The sequence below is a fragment of the Ailuropoda melanoleuca genome, chromosome 16, assembly GCF_002007445.2.
Source record: "Ailuropoda melanoleuca isolate Jingjing chromosome 16, ASM200744v2, whole genome shotgun sequence".
Classification (NCBI taxonomy): Eukaryota; Metazoa; Chordata; class Mammalia; order Carnivora; family Ursidae; genus Ailuropoda; species Ailuropoda melanoleuca.
In genome coordinates this window covers 85,095,392-85,114,604 of record NC_048233.1, presented here as the reverse complement: position 1 = coordinate 85,114,604, position 19,213 = coordinate 85,095,392, and the positions used below count along the sequence as shown (strand labels likewise).

At 50.7% G+C, this 19,213-nt stretch overlaps 1 protein-coding gene across 2 annotated transcripts; it reads right to left on the bottom strand.

Annotated features, from left to right (window-relative positions):
* Positions 1-910: 910 nt before the first annotated feature.
* BBS1 (Bardet-Biedl syndrome 1) lies at positions 911-19,072 on the bottom strand. 2 transcript variants are annotated; one of them, XM_011235493.3, is made up of 17 exons: positions 19,007-19,072; positions 18,592-18,668; positions 18,458-18,492; positions 16,151-16,423; positions 15,993-16,039; positions 15,812-15,850; positions 15,621-15,693; positions 13,545-13,676; positions 12,492-12,598; positions 11,057-11,177; positions 10,754-10,912; positions 8,924-8,993; positions 8,313-8,471; positions 5,671-5,804; positions 4,535-4,669; positions 3,774-3,860; positions 911-3,564 (listed from the first exon to the last, which is right to left on the bottom strand). In XM_011235493.3, exons 1-17 carry the CDS (start codon positions 19,051-19,053, stop codon positions 3,478-3,480), a joined length of 1,782 nt encoding a protein of 593 aa, XP_011233795.1. In that variant the 5' UTR covers positions 19,054-19,072; the 3' UTR covers positions 911-3,477. The 2 variants fall into 2 exon arrangements, with proteins under 2 accessions (XP_011233795.1, XP_019664103.1); XM_019808544.2 differs by having other exon boundaries at positions 18,968-19,064.
* Positions 19,073-19,213: the final 141 nt, after the last annotated feature.

Genomic DNA, 19,213 nt, shown 5'->3' with positions numbered 1-19,213 from the left:
TTAGAGAAGGTACTTGTGGATACGCTTCACCAGATGAGGAGTAAAAGAACTATGAAAGATGATGTGGGGCCCAGGAATCAGAGGACCTAGTCAGGAGAAATGCTCTGAAGCAGTTCTAGCGACCAGTCTTCACTGAGGCAGGGGAAGAAGGAGACTGTCCAGAAAAAAAAGAGGAACTGTCAAACTGGGTGGGGGAAGAATTAACAATTGGTATATACAGAAAACTAAGCAAATGAAAAAAAAAAAGGCAATTTTTAACTCCAGGAAAAATTCAAAAGTAATTTAATTATATCCCAATTTTTGACTCTGCAGTGAGTAACTTTCCCATAGTAATATAAATAGCAATTTAAACAGTGAGTATTGATTTACCTAAAAACTGGGGAAAGAAGGGAGCGAGGTACTGTCACAAGAGAGCTAAAGCCTCATCTGTTACAACAGGGAGCCAACAGATAGGTCTAGAACGAGAAATCAAGCAAGAGTAGTATAAGCAAATACATGTTTTTTCTTAGAGCATGAGCAGGGGGCAGAGTAGGAGTGGAGGGAGAGAGAGGATCTTTTTTTTTTTTTTTTGAACATTTTATTTATTTGAGAGTGAGCGAGCGAAAGAGAGCACAAGTGGGGGGAGGAGCAGAGGGAGAGGGAGAAGCAGACTCCCCCCGCCCCCCCGAGCAGGGAGCCCGATGTGGGGCTCAATCCTGAGAATCATGACCCGAGCTGAAGGCAGACGCTTAACCAACTGAGCCACCCAGGAGCCCGGGAGAGAATCCAAAGCAGACTCCTCACTCAGTGTGACACAGGGCTCAATCTCCTGACCCTGAGATCACGGCCTGAGCCAAAAATCAAGAGTTGGATGCTTAACCAGCTGTACCACCCAGGTGTCCTGAAGCGTATTTTTAAAATAAATAGCTAATGGGGAACCTGGCTGGCTCAGTCAGTGCAGCATGTGACTCTCGATCTTGGGGTTGTGAATTCAAGCCCCACAACGGACTCAGAAATTACTAAAAAAAGAAAAAAATAGCTAAGAGAACTGAAAATGATTCTAGCAAGGGAGCCGTAGTGGGGAACGGGGAGAGGCTATTTTCTTGTTATAAACTAACTCCATAGTACTAAGTAGGTCCGTTTTTAGAAAAATACTTTTTAAAAAGATACCAACTCCCCTCATCCCTAACGTCCACAATCTCCTGAAGCTCTAAGTAGCAAGGGCACTGGGTACCAGGCGCTGTCCCTGCTTTCATACTGTTCTATGAACACGGGTCCACATCGACACAGTTCACGTAGGGATGTCGTATCACATCATACAAACTCTCATTAGGCGCCGGGCACTGGAAGTTTCTCCACTTTCATCATTATGAATAGCTACGAACAGAATCCAGATCAGACTTTTTGTTCCAAGCTCACATAGTCATCACTTGATTGGGGTAGAAGAGAGTCTTTGGTCACGTGGCCCAGCACGCAATCATGTGAGGAGAGAGCCCAGGCCCAGTGACGAGGCGCTAAGACCTTCTAGGGGAGGCCTTTTCATCTCTGATAAGCTCTCTCAGGAAGTTCTCTGGGTTAAGTTGAAATCTCTCCGACTGACAGTGACCCTGCCTGTATTTATCTTCCTATTTCCAGGTTAAACCTCCTGCTCGTCCCGACTGTGCCTCACGTGGCTTGATCTAGAGACCCTCCGCCGTTCTGATCCAATTGATCTACGTCTGTGAGTGGCCAGACTGCACGGAGCGGGATGCGCTCTTTCTTTGGTCCAGACCCCATGCTCTCTTTTTTTAAGTAGGTTCCACACCCAGTGTGGAGCCCAGCGCGGGGCGTGAACTCACCACCCCAAGATCAAGACCTGAGCTGAGATCAAGAGTAAGACGCTCAACCAACTGAGTCACCCACGCACCCCGCCCCGTGCTTCTCTTAACCTGGCCCCAGAATGCATTCCTTGGAAGGGTTAGGGGGCGGGCTGTGAGCTGTGTCACCTCAATCCCTCACTGGTGTCCTGGACACAGAGGCTATTGCCTGGCCGTGGCAGTTAGGTGGGGGCCCTTGGTATCAAGGCCAAAGCGCTGCAGGTACTCCTATCAAATATCTCCTTTCTGGAGTTGACTCCTCATTTCCTCTAGAGGGGCTGCCAAGCTCACAGGAAGCTAGAGCTGAATCTAGTCAAACTCCCTCATTTTACATGTGGGGAAACTGGCCCAGAAGGATTTGGTTACTTCCTACAAGCTTTAGATTCCTACTGCATGCTAGGCTGCACCTGGTCAGACAGAGGAAGACACAGGTCCTCAAGGAGCAGGGTTCCTGGCTCACAAGTGGCTCAGGGTGGCCCTGGTAGCACCAGCCTGAGGGCTGAGAGGTGGGCCGGGCAGACTGGCCAGGGCTCCAGGATGCACTGAGGGCCAGGACTGTGGGTCTCTGGTCCTTGTGGTCTAAACACGCACCTTCCCTCGGGGTTAAGCCTCACTCAACGCCTCTGGTCCATGCCTTTCCAGCTCATTCTCTCACACTATGGCCACTGCCCAGTGAACTTCCCACTATGTGACTGATCTGCGCTCCAGGGCATAGAGGAGCCATTCTGGGCTTCTGCCTCCTGTGCCACCTTCCCAGGATTCCAGAAACACTTCTCCTGTGCACCCAGCCCCACCTCTGCTCTAACTGAGCCTTCCTCTCCCGGGCACCCTTTCTGGATGGACATGACCATCCACGTCTGGGGCAGCAGCTGTGTGGTCTTCAGAAGCCTGCTGGGGGCTCGGGTCACCAGCTCCCTGCATGGGCACTCTGCCTTCCTGGCACCGGTTCCTCCCTTTGCTATCTTCATGGAGCATCACAGGCCTGAGACCTTGGTTGAGCCCAAATTTCAGGAAAGCCGCCTGTAGGGAGGCAGCTACTCCTTGGGCCCCCTGAATAGAAAGAAGGGGTCCCTTGTTTAGCTCACAAGGAGCAATCAGAGCATGTGTTCTGCATGTAAGCTGAGCAAGCAGCAGCCAAGCCTCTGGAACTCCAGGCAGCAACAGGGGGCTCAGTCTTGCCCAAGAAAAGCCTCTGAGGCCCCCAGGTCAGGCCGTAGCCAGTTCTGGCCTGGGCCTGCAGCAACACGAGTAATGTGCCTATGGAAAGCAGCAAAGGAGAAGGCTGGGCCAATGCCCCTCATCTCACCTTAACCACTTCAGAGATCTTCCTTCGGACCTGGGTGTGTTTTCTGGAGAAAAGTGGGGAGCATAGAAGAGCAGAGAAGTCCAGTGGGCAAATGCCTGGGATTTCCTGAGGGGGAAGGAGCTAAGCCTCCTGGGTACTCACTGACCTGCTTCTATAGGTCACCCAGCAGTCAGGGTGGAGAGAAAGGAGACACTTAGGAGAGGAGAAGGAAACTGTAGCCCCAACACACTGCTGCTTGGGGAACGGGCCTGGGGTCACTGACTCTGCCCAGCTCAGTGCAAGGGGCTGGATCTTCCTGGTCCTGATTCTGCAGGGGCTTCGACACCAGTCCAGGGGTCAAGTGGCTGCCAGGCCCTCGCTCACAGGCATGTTGATATGGGCACTCAGCAGGGGTGCGCTCTGGCCTTCACGAAGCACCAGCACCTACAGAGGAAGTGCCCATGGCAGTGGGGACAGGTCCCTTTTCCTCCCTGCTCCCTGCAAACACAAGCCTGGCCTGGTCGCGCTGGCTCCAGTCACAGGCTACCGGGGCTCTATCAGAGGGGCTGGGGAGGCTGCAGATACCTCGTATCTGACGCCTTGTCCCCCTCACTCTCACTGTCCTCCCCATGGAGTACCAATGGGCCACCTACCTTGATAATGTCTGAGATGCCCTTGTCATTGAGACTCTCCACAAAGGTCTCCAGGGGGTAGCTGAGTCCTGGCACCAGCAAGGGGACCTGAGTTCGGGCACAAAGCGGTAAGGAAATCAGCCCTCATGCCTGGAGAGTGTTCGGCAGATTCCAGGGCACTCTCCCGCCTGCTACAGAAGCTGAATTCGGTGTACCCTGGCACAGCGGGCAGGGCTGACAGGCCCAACCACGGGGCATGCGCGTTCAGTGAGGGGAGTGGACACTCTAGGGCCACATGTGTGCCCAGGATTAAACCCAGACCTCTTGACTCCCAACCAAGTGCCAGAGTCTTTCTCAGTTTCTGGTCCTCCCAACTTAGGCTCAGTCTGGACCTGGCGGGAAAGCAGGCCCTTCACTGTGGAAAATTCTCCTTGGGGCAGAGAGCAGCTCCCATTCCCACCGCAGGTATGGCTGTGAGGCAGAATGGGCTCTGGGATCCCAGCACCAACAGGCTTCTGAGAGAGGCACAGGTGGGAGCCCGACTCTAGCTGCTCTCCCAGAACCTTCTGTGTGGCTCCCTGAGACCTCCCTCAGGCTGGGAGAAAAGCAGCGAGGCAGGTCTTGGGCATTCTCCCCAGAGATCGCTGCCATGCCTCAGCCTGGTCTGTGGCCGCAGCCACCTGCCAGCTCCCTCACCACCGATCTGCTCGGGCTCTGCGGGCACCTCCTCAGGTCCCGGCTGGTCTTTCTCACGCCATGTCTCAGTGAGGCAGGCCCAGTACCTTGAAGAAGGCCCGGGGCAGGGCATAGAGCACCTCGTTGTACAGGAAGCAGACCAGCAGCCCCAGGATGGGTCGGGCTGCTGAGGTGTTCTGCAGGTGAAGTGTGAGCTTAAAGGTGGGGCCCAGGCCCTGAACCTGTGGAGACAGTGGGGCAGGTGGAGAAAGCCCTTAGGACCAGCAGCCCTGGGCACTGAATCCCATGTGCCCTGGCCCTGCCCTCCAGCTTTCTCATCAATGTCCTCGTGTCACCTTCTTCCAACTGCTCTAACGCACTGTCCTGCCCCTCATCAAGAGGCCCCTCAGAAGCCCAGAAGGCTGGCTCCTGTTTGTACGGAGATCCGCAAAGGCCCAGAGAGGGGAAGCGGCTTGATGCAGGCCACTCAGCAAGCTGGTCAGAGGCAGAGCTGGCCTGAGGATGCAAGCTGTGGCCTCGCCACTGTCCCTGCCCCTGTCTTCCCAGGCTCCCCACAGCCACTCTTGTCCTGTGGTGGCCACAATGACTTCATTTTCCTCCCTCTTAGCCTCAGTTGCTCTGCAGCCTCTTCCTCTGTCTATGCACTTCCTTTAGGGAAAGAGAAATCGGAAACCCAGTTGGGCCGGACAATGCACCTCCGGGACCCAATTTAGCACTGGCCAGAGGCCAGACGACTTTGCGGTCGCGTGTGTCTGAATGCAGGGGCTCCTCTTCCTGTGCGCGGGCCAGTCTCAGGACTTCCCTTCCCTGTACCAGGCCGTCCTTACACCTCAGGGTGCCCGTGGTTACTGAAATGAACAGCTTTCTTCCTCGTACCATAGCTGTCAGAGCCCCTCCAGTCCTGGGAAGAAACGTCCCAAGGTGACTACTTGCGTGCCCTGCCCCAAATCTGGGGGCTTGTCTGAGGCCAAGGGAGCCGGAGAGTATGGCCCGCTCTGCGGCTGGCTGAGGCCAAGAGGCAGCACAGCAGAGAGGAGGAGACAGGGCACCCTCTTGCAGGAAGACAGAGACTTGGTCTCTGGGCCTACGGAGGTGAGAAGCAGGCACAAGACCTAGTGGGCACAGAATTAGCTCTAGGGCTGGGGGCTCCTACTCACCCTTGACCTCTGGCCCTCTGGCCCTGAGGTGGCCTGACTCCCCCCACACCGGGGTGTTCACTCACCACAGCGTGCAGCTTGAGGGGCTCCCGGGTCGTCACAGACACAGGGTTCAGGCTGGACTCGAGGGCCTGCACATAGGCACGGGCGGCCCGCAGGCGCAGGAGGTAGAGGTCGGTCTGGAAGGTCCGGTGCATGGCTGAGGAGAGGGGCACAAAGGGCTGGTGCTGGAGGTCAGGAGGGTAGGAGGGGGCAGAGGCGGGGGAGAGGGGTGTCCTGCGTGGGCAGCTGCTCAGACACGCAGAGGAAGGCCGGGTCTGCGGGGCGGGGAACATGGGGAAAGGGAGGAGGGAGGTGCAACAGCCTGGCTTCCAGTGACCCAGGACGCTGTGGGCCACACGCTGCCCCCTCCTTCCTGATTTCCTACCACCGCACTGCCTGCACGCACAGTCCCAGTCTCCTGGGTGGCTCCTGCGATTCTGCCTTCAGGGCCGGTATTCCCTTGAGTCTTGTCCTCCATCCTCCTCCTCTGGACAGTCGATGCCCTGCCCCAGCTGTGAGTGCCCCAATGAGGAACCACCTCGGGCTCCTGAGGGTGGGGACTCACCACTACCGAGTCTGCAGTGTCCCGCTCGGGCCCGGCCCGCGTCCACTCACAGCACTGCGCGCTGCGACTCCAGCAACTCGTGCCTGGGCCCACCTCCCACTTCTAACTGTGTGATCGTCACCTCCACCCGGACGTCGCACCAACACCTCACACTCAGCACTGCAGAGACCCACTCATCTCCTTACCTCCGTCACCACATCCCCATCCACCGAGTTAGCCCAGTTCTGCCCTCACGGCTAGTCGATAACAAGGCCTGAGGCTTCCTCCTCAAGGCTGTCTCCAGAGCCCACGACCCCTCCACTCCCTCTGGGACTCTTCCAGACTTCACACGCTGGTTTCCCAGGCTGTTCTTGCTCCCTTCCTTGTGTAAGTGGCTTCTGCCACTCAGGAGTTTTATGTCTTTACGGTACCCCATCCATTAATCTTTCCTTTTTCCTCTAGTACTTTCACAACTCATTTTTAATTTACCCAGAATGAACACTTGTGTTTGGTTTGCAGTAGAGTTGTGTTTTGTTTTTCAAGAAGCCGGTTGGCCTAATCATGCTTTTCGGACAGTCTCTCCTCTCCCCACTAATCTAAAGTGACACCTTTAACACACACAGACCTTCCACATGGAGGAGGGTCTGTTTTGGGACTTTCTAGATGTGCCCCAGATCAGTGGCGGTTTCTGTAGTCCTACCACAGCTGCCAGTTCCTACAGCTTCATAGATCATTCTGCTGACCGGCCAGGTCCGCTCGTTCTTAAACCCCTCACCCCCAATTTCTTAGATTTACTCTTAGAATCAACTGGTCAAGTCCTCAAAATACACCCTATTGGGATTTTCCCTGTAACACTGCTATGTTCCTACATTAATTTTAGAAGCTGTTAATTAATTAATCAACAGCTTTAACGCATTGGATCTTGCTACCTGAGACTTGGGAAGTCTCATCATTGAAATATTCGGGTGGTCTTTTATGTCCTGGAGAGTTTTGTAACTTTCTTTCTTAGACTGCCATTTTCTTGTTAAATTTACTTCTATGGATTTTGTTGTTATTGTGAATGGAAATTTTGCATTATATTTTCTGACTGGTTACCATCAGTATATACCAAGTTATTGATTTTTTGGTATATTTTACATTTGGTCACCGTAGGGAACTTCCTAATTATTTCTCAAATGTTTCAATTGCTTCTCTTGGATTCTCTAGGCTACAATAGCCAGCTAGCTCTTTTATCCTCTAATTTATCCCTTAAAAGTACAAGCAAGGTCCCTTTATGGAACAGAGCTGGCTGAGTTACTGTATTTTTCTGTTTGACATCTTTCCCAGCCCCCACCACCTAGAATCAACCAAATGTCTCAGCTTTGCATTCCAGGCCCGTCTGGAGCCAGCTGTGACCTGCCTTGCCAGCCTCTGCTCTGGCCACCCGGCCTTCCTGCATGACACCTGTGACTACATGGCAGCTGTTGCTTGGATCCAGGAAGGGTCCTGTGCCTCTCTACTCACACCTCGGCCTGAATCTCCTTTCCCCACCCCTTTTTGGCTGGTGGACTTGTAATCATTTCAGGGCAAAGTCCAATGTCACCTCTCTCTGAAGCCTCTCCCAGGCTCCCGGACCAACTTCCTCACTGCGAAATCGTCTGTGAGCCTCACCAGAGACCTCTTCGCAGAGACTCTTCTATACCTGTCATGCAACATGAAGTTAACACAGGAGACTGAGCTCCTCGGGTGGGCCCAGCCTATTTCAACGCACCTAGCAGAAGGCATGGCATAATCACAGGTATTGAATAAATGGAAGAGTGAGTGCAAGAGCAGGAAAAAACGAATAGGAAAAGGAAGAACCCTGGTCCAATTCTATTTCTCTCGTAAGAATTCCTCATCTAGAAGCAACTGTTCTCTCCTCTGCGTTCATAGGGCGCTCGCCCTCACCCACAGCATCTTCCGCCCTGAGGCAGGTGTTGTAGGCAGAATGTACCTCCTGGGCTGTCTCTGGACTTCCAGAGGCCGGAGACCTGCCTGGCTGCCCAGGTCTCCCAGTGCTTAGGGCACCTAGGCGGGTTCACCCGGTTCTCGCTGCTTCAGAACCACGGAGAAGGAAGAGGAAGGACCTGGTCTGAGTCTCACCGGTGCCAGCCTCCCGCTCTCGCAGCGTCTGATCCACATAAAGCCGGGTCTTTCGGGGCACACTGAGTTTCATCGCCTGGGCTGCTGGGGGGCCCGCCTCACCTCCCGCTTCCACAAACACTGCTGTACGCTTCAGGATCTTGATGATCAGGCCAGCGCCTGGGCAAGCGGACAGACAGAAACAGATTTGTCCTTCCCATTTCTACCCAACATTCCCGTCTGTCCTCCCCAAACAACCTGCCTCAGATAGAGCCATTTCTGTCCATTTCTGTCTTCCCGCTGAGATTCTGGGTTTCTAGAAAGAATAAAGTGTGTCTTAACAATGTCCTACCATTCATTCATTCATTCATTCATTCAGCAGTCACTTATCGACTGCGATGTTCTTGGCATCGTGGCAGGCTCTGAGGAGACTCGGGGGACCTGGAGACACTGGCCCGTCAGTAGTGCAATCACAGTGCTAACGAGCCAGCCCCAGACAGGACATGTGTCCACAGGCCTTGCTTTCCAAAGCCAGGCCTGCCCGTGCTTCACATCCACCCCCTCCTTCCCAGGATCAGCCTGTCACCCTGGCGCCTAACTCTAAAACCCCTGCCAGGTCTGAGTCCGCTCACCCCGTGTAGTCATGATGAGGGTGTTATCTTCCCGCCCGTAGCGGCCAAAGCAAAGGCTGGTCACTGCATCCTAGGATGGAGACACCAGAGTTTAGGGGGGAAAATATCTTGGAGAGGAGAGCAAGTCTGGGGTGGGGGATAAGGTTGGGAGACCCCGGATATGATATAATAAAGAGATGTGAGGGAAGGCCTGGGGCAATGTTGCCTCTTAAATATTCCCTGTATTTCTCATCTGCCTTCCAACCTGCCATGGCCACAGCTCCAGAATGAATGTCACTGGGCTTCTGGGGTCAGCTTTCGTTTTTTGGGTTTTTTTTTTTTAAAGATTTTATTTATTTATTTGACAGAAAGAGAGACAGCCAGCGAGAGAGGGATCACAAGCAGGGGGAGTGGAGAGGAAGAAGCTGCTCTGCTGGGAGCCTGGTGCCGGGCTCCATCCCACAACGCTGGGATCACGCCCTGAGCTGAAGGCAGATGCTTAACGACTGAGCCACCCAAGCACCCCTGGGCTCAGCTTTCTTTTTTTTTTTTTTTTCTTTTTTTTAAGATTTTATTTATTTATGTGACAGAGAGACAGCCAGCGAGAGAGGGAACACAGCAGGGGAGAGGGAGAGGAAGAAGCAGGCTCCCAGCCAAGGGAGCCCGATGTGGGACTCGATCCTGGAACGCCAGGATCACGCCCTGAGCTGAAGGCAGTCGCTTTAACCACTGCGCTACCCAGGCGCCCCTGGGCTCAGCTTTCTAATAGGCCCCCAGCTTAGTGTTTCTCCCCCGTCTGTCCTTCACATTGCTGCTTTTCAAAATACAAACATGATCATGTCTGTTTTCTGCCAAAAAACTTCCAGTGGCTTTTGTCCTCCTTGTTAGAACAGTTTAAGGCCTTCCACATCTGACTCCAACCCGCCTTTTCTGTTCTCCTCTACCGATCCCCCAAACCCCACCTCACCTGTCCCCCAACAGCCTGCGAGCCAAACCAGCTGCTTTCAAACTTGATACTGTGACATAGGACACTTTATACATACATACACCAAGTTTCACATGTGATATACTCTGAGCTTTCTTTCTTCTGTTGCTGGTTGTGACCCATGAAATTAATTTAATGACTCACAACTTAGTGTTTGAAAAACTGGTCCAAACTCATCAAGCCACCTAGATTCCTTAATCAAGAATACTCCTGCCTCTCAGCCTTTGCTCATGCTGTTTCCGGTCTGGAATGTTCTTCCTCTATGTATTCACTTGGCAAACTGTTTTGAGGCCCAGTAGAATTGTCACTTGCTCTGAGAAATGACTTGTGAGTTCCACCCCCATCTATCCTTCACCACCACCCCCAGTCACCAGGCACCCTCTGGGCTTTGTCAGTACTCTGCTCTGCTTTAGTCTCGCTTGTATTTCAATTAGTTGTGTCTCTGGTTGGCTGTCACCTTAGATTATAAATTCCCTGAAGGCAGGATTTACACATCATTTTATCCCCCACAATACAGTGAGTTGTGCTTATGAGATGCTCAACAAATGTTTTTGAAATACATCAAGGGACACCTGGCTGACTCAGTCGTTAAGCATCTGCCTTCAGCTCAGGTCATGATCTCGAGGTCCTGGGATCGAGCCCCGCACCGGGCTCCCTGCTCATCGGGGAGTCTGCTTCTCCCTCCCCCTCTCCCCTGCTCTGCCCCCCGCCTCTGCTCATGCTTGTGCTTTCTCTCTCAAATAAATAAATAAAATCTTTAAAAAAATATATCAAAAGTCAAGGTTATCAGGTGGAGTGGGATCAGGAGAGGCAGCTAAGAAGCCCCAGAGGTGGGAATGAGGGGCAAAGAAAAGCGAGCAGCTCACCGGGGTGCGGATGACATTGAGCAGGGCCTTATCATGGTAAATGCGGACTTCTCCATTGGCCAGCCCAGCCATGACGGCCTGCAGGCCCCGTGAGCGCTGCTCCAGGAGGTTCATGGTCAGGATGGCTGCTGGCATCTGCACCGTCCACAGCTTCTTACCCTGGGAGGGTTCAAGGCACAGCACGGAAAGGAGGCATGGCTAGAGTTGCAGGGAAAGGGACGCCAGAAGGAATCCCTTGCTAAAGGGGAACCAGGGAGACATACGTGGAGGGGGTGGGGGATGATGCTTGTCCAGGAGCCATACCTTGTGGGTGAAGCCATGCAGGCTCTCTTGGGTGCTGCCCACCACCAGGACCTTGTGTACCCGGACAAGCCCCACAGGCTGGGCGCTCAGCTCGATGCAGTACTTGGGGCGCCTGGAGTCTCTGTGGAATAAAGACACACTCTCCAAGCCCTGGAGAAACCTTCTTTCCTTCCCTGGCTGACCCTCCTCTTTCTAAGCCCCACAATCTATCCCAGAAGGAACCCTGGCCCAAAAGCAGATGGCCATAGTATTATTTCCACCTTTACCACTTAGCCCCTGTGTGACCTTGGATAACACAAAGTGTGTTTTCTTTCCCAGTCTCCCTGCTGCCTTTACTGCAGTGACTTGTGTGAGAACCTGGCATTGAACGGTTAACAGTGAGTGTACCGTAGGCTAGACGAGGCGCTAGCAGACTTAGGCAGTTTAGCAACTCATCAGAAATGCATGAGAAGTCTGCTCTGGAAATGCACTGTTTTCAGTTTCCTGGCTTCTGAATCTCAGTTTCTCTTATCTAGAAAGAAGGGGTAATCCTTGTCTACAAATCACAAGCTATGGCTCCCCCTTCTTCCTTTCCATGTCTGATGATTATAACCCATCTGAGAGCCTCCCTCTGGTCTCTGGGCCTCCTTCCAATCTACTCTCCACCCAGCAGAGCAATCTCTTAAAAATATAAATGGCTCACATCATTCTTCTGATTAAAACCCCCAAATTGTTTTCAAATTCTAAATCCTTACCATGTCCTAACAGGCCATGCCTGAGCAAGACCTGGTCCCCACACACCTCTTTCCGCCCTCCTCCTTGCCCATCAAGCTTGAGGAGCACACGCCAGTGTCCTTCCCATCTTGAATCTGCTCAAGTTTTCTCTGCCTACATCACTTCTTCCCCACTTTTAGAACAACTGGCTCCTTCTTAACCTTCCACATTATCTCCACAGACAGGTGTTCACCGATCACCCTGGCCCTATTATTTTTTCCCACTGAGCTTGTATTTTCTCCAAAGCATGCAGGAACTATGTTTATACCGTTTAACAATACATCAGCACATGCCCGATACCTTATATAATGCTTAATACATAGCGGGTGCTCAAAGATATTTCGTGAATTAGAAGATGAATGTTGAATGTTGTAAAGAGTATCAACCCTAATGCGTCAAGAAGTGTTACACACCCATAAAGCCATGCAGCAAACGGGAGGCTATTTTTACTTCTTCCCATCTCTGACTGCACTGCTCACATGTGACAGCCATCCCGCCCAGTCTCTCACTTTGCCAGTCCTCGTCAGACAAGCCTCCAGATGGCCCCCTACGCACATGAGCTCAGCCTTCTCTATGAAGTTCCCAGCTCTTCCCATTCCTGAATACCAGCTCCAAAGCCCCTACTAAAACCACCCGGGTTCTGAGATGTTCTTGCTGGCCCCCGAGACCACGATGAGGCTACCGTCTCAGGATATAGATGTTCCCATCGCGGCAGGCAGCGGCAAGCCGGAACTCCACGTCGAACTGGCCAGAAACCTCCAGGAAGACAGGGACGCTGGGTAAGCTCATCTGCAAAGGAGAGGTTCAAACATCTCAATTTTTCTGGTGCCCCTGTCCTTCCTTACCTTGAAGTAACTCCTCTGAGTTGGTTCCTTGTCTGAATTTCCAATCTCCTCACTCACTGTGGGTCATAGTTTGAACGTGTTCAATTTTTCTGGAGGGAAACTCAGCAACATGTAGCAAAAGCCTTTAAGTCTATCCCCTTCAACTAAACTACGCCACTTCTAGGGATGCATCCTAAAGAAGTATTTAGCTGAGGATGGACAGATGTTTGGGCAAGGAAGTTTACTGCAGGGGTGTTAATAATCGTGAAAACCGAAAACAACTTAAACATGCAATAAGTGATAAGGTAAATAAATTATAGTATATTTATATAATGGATATCATGCGGCCTTTAAAAAGGCTGATGTGGGGGCGCCTGGCTGGCTCAGTCGGTTCAGTGTCGAACTCTTGATTTTGGCTCAGGTCATGATCTCAGGGTGGTGAGACTGAGCCCCGGGTCAGGCTCTGTGCTGAGCATGGGGCCTGCTTAAGATTCTCTCTCTCCCTCTCCCTCTGCCCCTCCCCTGCTCATGCTCTCTCTCAAAGGAAAAAAAGGCTGATGTGGTTTTCTATATAGATATGGACAGACACTGATGGGCTACTATTATGTGAAAAAGAACAGGTTACGTGATCCTCTACCGCTAAGTCATTTTTGTAAAAAAATGTATTTATAAGTTACATATCTGTGTCTCAATATGAAAATTCTGGAAAGACACACCAAAACTTTAATGGCAGATATTATGGGTGGTGGTATTTTCTTGGATATATACTTTTTTCTTTACACTTATCTACATAACTTATAAGTTTTCTACAACATCTATTACCAAGAACTACAGGCAGGAGATGTGGGGGAATAGAGGGAGGGAATGCAGCCAGGGCCCTAGCTGTGCCCAGGGCCAGGCCCCACACTGACCTTGGTCAAAATGGTGAAGGCCTCCGGGTCCAGCACCAGGAGCTCCTTGTTCTCAGTGCCCAGCACCAGGCAGGACACAGCATCCTCGTCAGCCAGGTTCTTCTTTAAGGTGGTCATGGTGGTGATGACTGTCTGCAGAAGGACTTCAGGAGTCACTAAGGGCGTCCCCACACACCATCCCCACAGACACCCCCAGGACACCAAAGGAGGGAAGAAAGAGGGCAAAGGAGGTGGAAGAGTATCAGAGATGTGACAGACGTTTTAGGTACAAAAGTGTTTATTGCAACAAACCTAACTTTCTAAAAAAGAGGCTTAAGTCAATTACAAATTTCCATTTGATCAAAAACCATGCAGTCATTTGAAAAATAACATTTTAAAAGATTCAATGACAAGCAGAATAATTCTAATGTATTAAGAGAAAAAAACAGGTAAAATGTTATTATAATCCTAGTGTAAAAAAAATCTGAATAAAAAAACATGCTGGAAGGCTAAACTCATAAATACAAAAACTGGTTATCTCTGGACAATGAAACCACAGAGGATGTTTAATTTCTTCATTGTGTTTTTCTAGAATTTCTACAGTGGGCACATGTTCCTTCTGTGATTGTGATTGGAGAAAAAACAAAAGAGAAGAGGATGATCCCTTTTTTAGGAATTTCTCCTATGAAAATAATTTAGCAGGACCAAAATATTTCTTTGGATAAAACTGCTCACTGTGCGATTATCTTTAAGATTAAAAAAGAGGAATCATTCTTGATACCTAGTGGAAGGAGAAAGGTTACAGAAACGTGGATAGTAATGGCTCCCAATTATATAATGATGACATATATATCTTGGAAAGATTTCCTCCCTCCCCCAAAACCGCATCTTTTAAGCAATAATGAATTCACTTCATGATTTTGTAAGTACTCAAAGATATTGGTAACTGTGGATGTGAGCTGCTGATCAGCAGGAGAGAACAGCATTGGTCTAAGGCTAGCCAAAAAGCAGGGCATGCGTTGGTTGTTCCGTGCCTTTGGCTCAAGTGGCTTCTATAGGAAGTGGAGGGTTTCCAAGAGGCTTTCTAAAACGCAGCCAGCAGCCCTGGGACTGGACTGAGGATCAGCCCCTAGGTCAGTAACCACCAGAGTTTAATGAATAGGTTCATCAGTAAAACCATTAAAATTATAACTAAGAAAAATATGAAGTGAATAAAAAGGGATACATTTCTTATTCAATGTACGTGAACAGTTACATAAACAATGAATGAAATAATTAATAATCAATGAAATAATTAAGGGGCCATTAAGAATGGAGTTCTTAAAGACTATTTAAATGCTCAAGATATAATGTTGTGTATTCAAAGGAAGCAAATTATAAAGCATATTTATGAAGAGAAGATATGTTACCTTTACTCTTAAGACAATAAAAGTCATGTAAAGTTATATAACTATATATCAATTCAAAGCTGCCGCTGCTAACTGGAAACAGAGAAGGCTCTGCAGCTTTGTGACCGTGTATGTGTGGCCAGGGCTGGAAAAGAAACTGCAAAGTGAAACTGGTCACGTTTGGCTGTAGAATCTACCACTGATATCACATTGTCTTTTTTATTTATTTTTATTTTTATTTTTTTTTAAAGATTTTATTTATTTATTTGACAGAGACAGAGACAGCCAGCGAGAGAGGGAACACAAGCAGGGGGAGTGGGAGAGGAAGAAGCAGGCTCATAGCGGAGAAGCCTGATGTGGGGCTCAATCCCATAACGCTGGGATCACGCCCTGAGCCGAAGGCAGACGCTCAACCGCTGTGCCACCCAGGCGCCCCCACATTGTCTTTTTTAAAAATTGTCCGTATTTGGGGCGCCTGGGTGGCTCAGTCGTTAAGCGTCTGCCTTCGGCTCAGGGCGTGATCCTGGCGTTCTGGGATCGAGCCCCACATCAGGCTCCTCTGCTGGGAGCCTGCTTCTTCCTCTCCCACTCCCCCTGCTTGTGTTCCTTCTCTCGCTGGCTGTCTCTTTCTGTCAAATAAATAAAATCTTAAAAAAAAAAAAAATTGTCCGTATTTTTTACAGGGAGATAAAGAGACAAGGGACGTTACCTGCCGCTTGATGGACTTGGACTTGTGCTGGCTCACAAATGCCTCCATTTCACTCAGCTCCAGCTGTAAGAACCTGCACACGAGAGAACTGGCAGCTGCAAGGCCTGAGCTACTTCCCCCGACAGGCCACTCCTTAGCCACTGCCTTCCCCCCGGAGCTTCGGGAGCCCTGGCCCCCCACAGGGCCCTTACCTGAGTGACTGTACAGACAAAGGCACCTCTGCCTTCTCCCTGAAAGGAGAGGGGCAATCATGGCAGATTTAGTTGAGGAACAGGACCCTGGGGGTCAGACGGAGAGCACTGGGATGAAGGAGAGGGGCTGGGGGATTGAGGCACGGGTGGGAGGCATGTGAAGGGATAAGTGGGCTCTCACCGGATGCCTTCCAGCATCTCCTTCAGGGTCAAGGGGTCAATCCGGTCCTATGACAGCAAGGAAGAAAGGTAAGCCTGTGAGCTCCAGAGTCAGGCAGGGAATGAGGATGACTCACTGGCCGCCATTTTTGCCTTATTTCCATGCGCGACATCACTTACCTCCTTGGCCTGGTTCCAAAGATCTAGTTCCAGGGGGTTTGGAGGCAACTGGGGCAGGCTGAACTTGAAGTAGGGCCGAAGATTCTTATACACATACACACAAGGGCCTGAGGCGAGTGCTAGAGCCGGCGTCCGGGGCTCATGCTGCTCCATGAGGAAGGTGGCAGCCGCAGCTGGCAGCGCAGGTAAGGGAGTTTCGGTCAGCACTGTGGGTCCTTTGAGTACCTTCAGGCAGGGATGCTGCCCACCGGGGCCAAGGTCCCCCACCACCAGCTGTAGAAAGATGCTGGCTTACTCCAGACTCAAGGTCTAAAGACCCCTCTACTGACTCCCTTCTTGGGCTTAGCCTTTTCACTAGTGCACACTCATTCGCTCCCACACTGGTGCACTAAGTGGGGGGCAAGGAGACTTTGCAATAAGGCTTGCAAGATGTGTGACCTTGGGAAAGTTGATTAAACTTGCTAAGCCTCAGTCTTCCCACCCACAAAACGGGAATATCTAACTCATGACACTTGCAGTGAAAATCCAATGAGGTAACGAATTACGGAAGCTGGTGAGTGCTAGTGAGGAGTAGGTGGCAGGTGATGTTTTCATTATTCATTCGGTAAACATCTTTTCAGAGTCCGCTCCACGCCAGGCACTATTCTGGACAATGGAGAGTGGCTGAGGTCAGGGGGGGTGCTGGAAACCCCTCTCTGGGCCTCTGAGGCCTGGCTTCCAACTAGGAACAGAGCTAAAGAAGCACAAGTACGCATGCGGAGCAGGATGCATCTGGACAGAGAGGAGAATCAAGCTCCTCGGTCCCTCTTTTCCACCCTCTAATCCATCCTCCAAGCCACTGCGGCTGCCATGCAAGCCCATTCTCTCAAGCAAGGTTTTCAAGGCCTCTCTGATCTAGTTTCCAGCTTGTTTCCCACCACCTTCCCATCCATGTTATGCTCCAGCCAGAATGCGGGCTGCCACAGAATGTCTGGATTCTGAGAATGCACAGTGTGCCAGGAGCCACACCAGAAACTACATGCATCCTTTCATTTAATCCTTTCAACAATTTATGAGACAGGTACTATTATTAGCTCCATTTTACAGGCGGGGAAGCTGTGGCTCAGAGATGTTAGGTAAAAGTCACTCAAGTAGGTGGTAGAGCTGGGGCTGGAATCTAGGTTTGTCTGAATCTAAGCCGGTGGTCTTAACTACTATTTTATATTGGTTTTCACTTTCTAATCCAAATTTACTCTCTCCAAATACGCTACAAACTCCTAAGCCTCTGTGCCTCCACTTGTACTGTTCCCTCTGACTGGGATGCCTTCCCCCTTCTCTCCTCCATTCCATCTTGATACATTTCATTCATCCTTCAATACCCAGTTCACATATTACTGCCTCCTGGTACCTCCAGATAGATCTCATCATCCTCTCCTTGCTGCTCACATACTTTCCATATATTCGATTTTAGTATCCACGCGCTTAATCCACAAGCATCTACTGAGTCCCTAATTTGTGCCAGGTTCTAGGCTAGGTGCTGGGAATCAACAAACTAGCTATTTAAAAAGTTATTACACAAAAGCATCTCATACTTCATGTTATTGAGGCTGTGATTTCTCTACCTTTCACTGCTATAAACCCAGTGCCAAGCACACACTAGGTAGTCAGTCGAAATCATGGATAAACTAAGGCCATTGTCTGTATCTCCTCCCAACTGTGTGCTGATTCATTTCTTAGCTTAGTGCCTGTACAATGCCTGACACACAGCAGGCTGGTCGCTTTCCAAACTGCTAATTTTTGAATTAATTTATTCATTTACATTTTATTTATCTTGGTGTTTTAAATTAAACTTAAAACTCAACCTTTTTACTACGGTAGGTTTCAGTCATATATAAAAGCAGAGAGATTCATATAATGAACCTCCCAATACCCAGCATCCAGCTTCAAAAATTATCAGCTCGGGGCTAATCTTAAAATCTATGCCCTTTGAATAACCATAAAACTCTCCCTTCCTCCCTTCTACCTTCTCTCCGGATTCCAATGCCCCACCCCCAACTAAGAGACGTGTCAAGTTAACAAAATTAAGAGGCTTTGTCTTGGTAGAATCGCCAGCAGCATTCCTTCTGCTTTCCTTCCTGCAATCTGTTTTACGAAATCAACAGGTTCTCTTCACCATCCATATAAAAATAAAATTTGACACTAAATGCACTTTTTTCAGGGTACACCTGAGTTCCAGATTATGCTGAACTCCTTTGGAGCTATCAGGACATCTCACTTCTGATGCTCCCCCACGCCCCAATTCTCCTTCTCCCCGGGTGATATGCTTACCTTGTACTCCCCATCCCCGTGCAAATCTGCCAGCGCTGGAAAACACAAAAGGGCCATAAGCCAGGGTTTCCCAATCCTTGAGACTTCGCTACAGAACCGTTATTTGACTCTATCTCCTGGTCCCAGAGACTCACCCAGGCAGGCGGAAAAGGTGTGGATGTTGGCCATGGGGTCGTAGTGTGCGTCCAGCCATTTCGAACTGGCCTCATTGCTGGGAGAGAAGGGGAAGAGTAGGCGGCTGAGTCCCAGGGGAGGGGAAGAAACCTTTGCGGGAGCTAGTCTCTGAGAGTGAGGTGTGTAGGGGGTTCTGAAATGGGGGTACGGACGTCTGAGGCCAAGTCCAGGCTCCACCAGAGGCTCACAGAGTGACCTCGAGTCACACACACGCAAATTCATTCACTCCTTGGGCCTCAGTTTCCCTATTTGAACCCTCAGATCCCTTCAAGGACTGCCAGCGCTTTCTGAGAAGCGCAGGAGCCCAGATCCCGGGCCCGAAACCCCCCTCTTTACATTTGTAGAAAAGGAGGCCTCGAGGACCCGGGCCTTCACCTCTCAGCTCTGCCGCTGTCGCAATCCGATGAAGACGCAGCAGCCATCTTTGCAGGCGTCGCCTTGGCAACCGGCTCCCGCCAGCCGCCGCGCAACGCCCAAAAGCGCCCGGGCTCTGGGAAGGGCGCTGGGAAGAGCGCGTACAAAGGTTCCGGGCGCTCGGCTTTCCGGCCCCAGGCTAAGTGGCCACCATGCAGGCAGGATGTG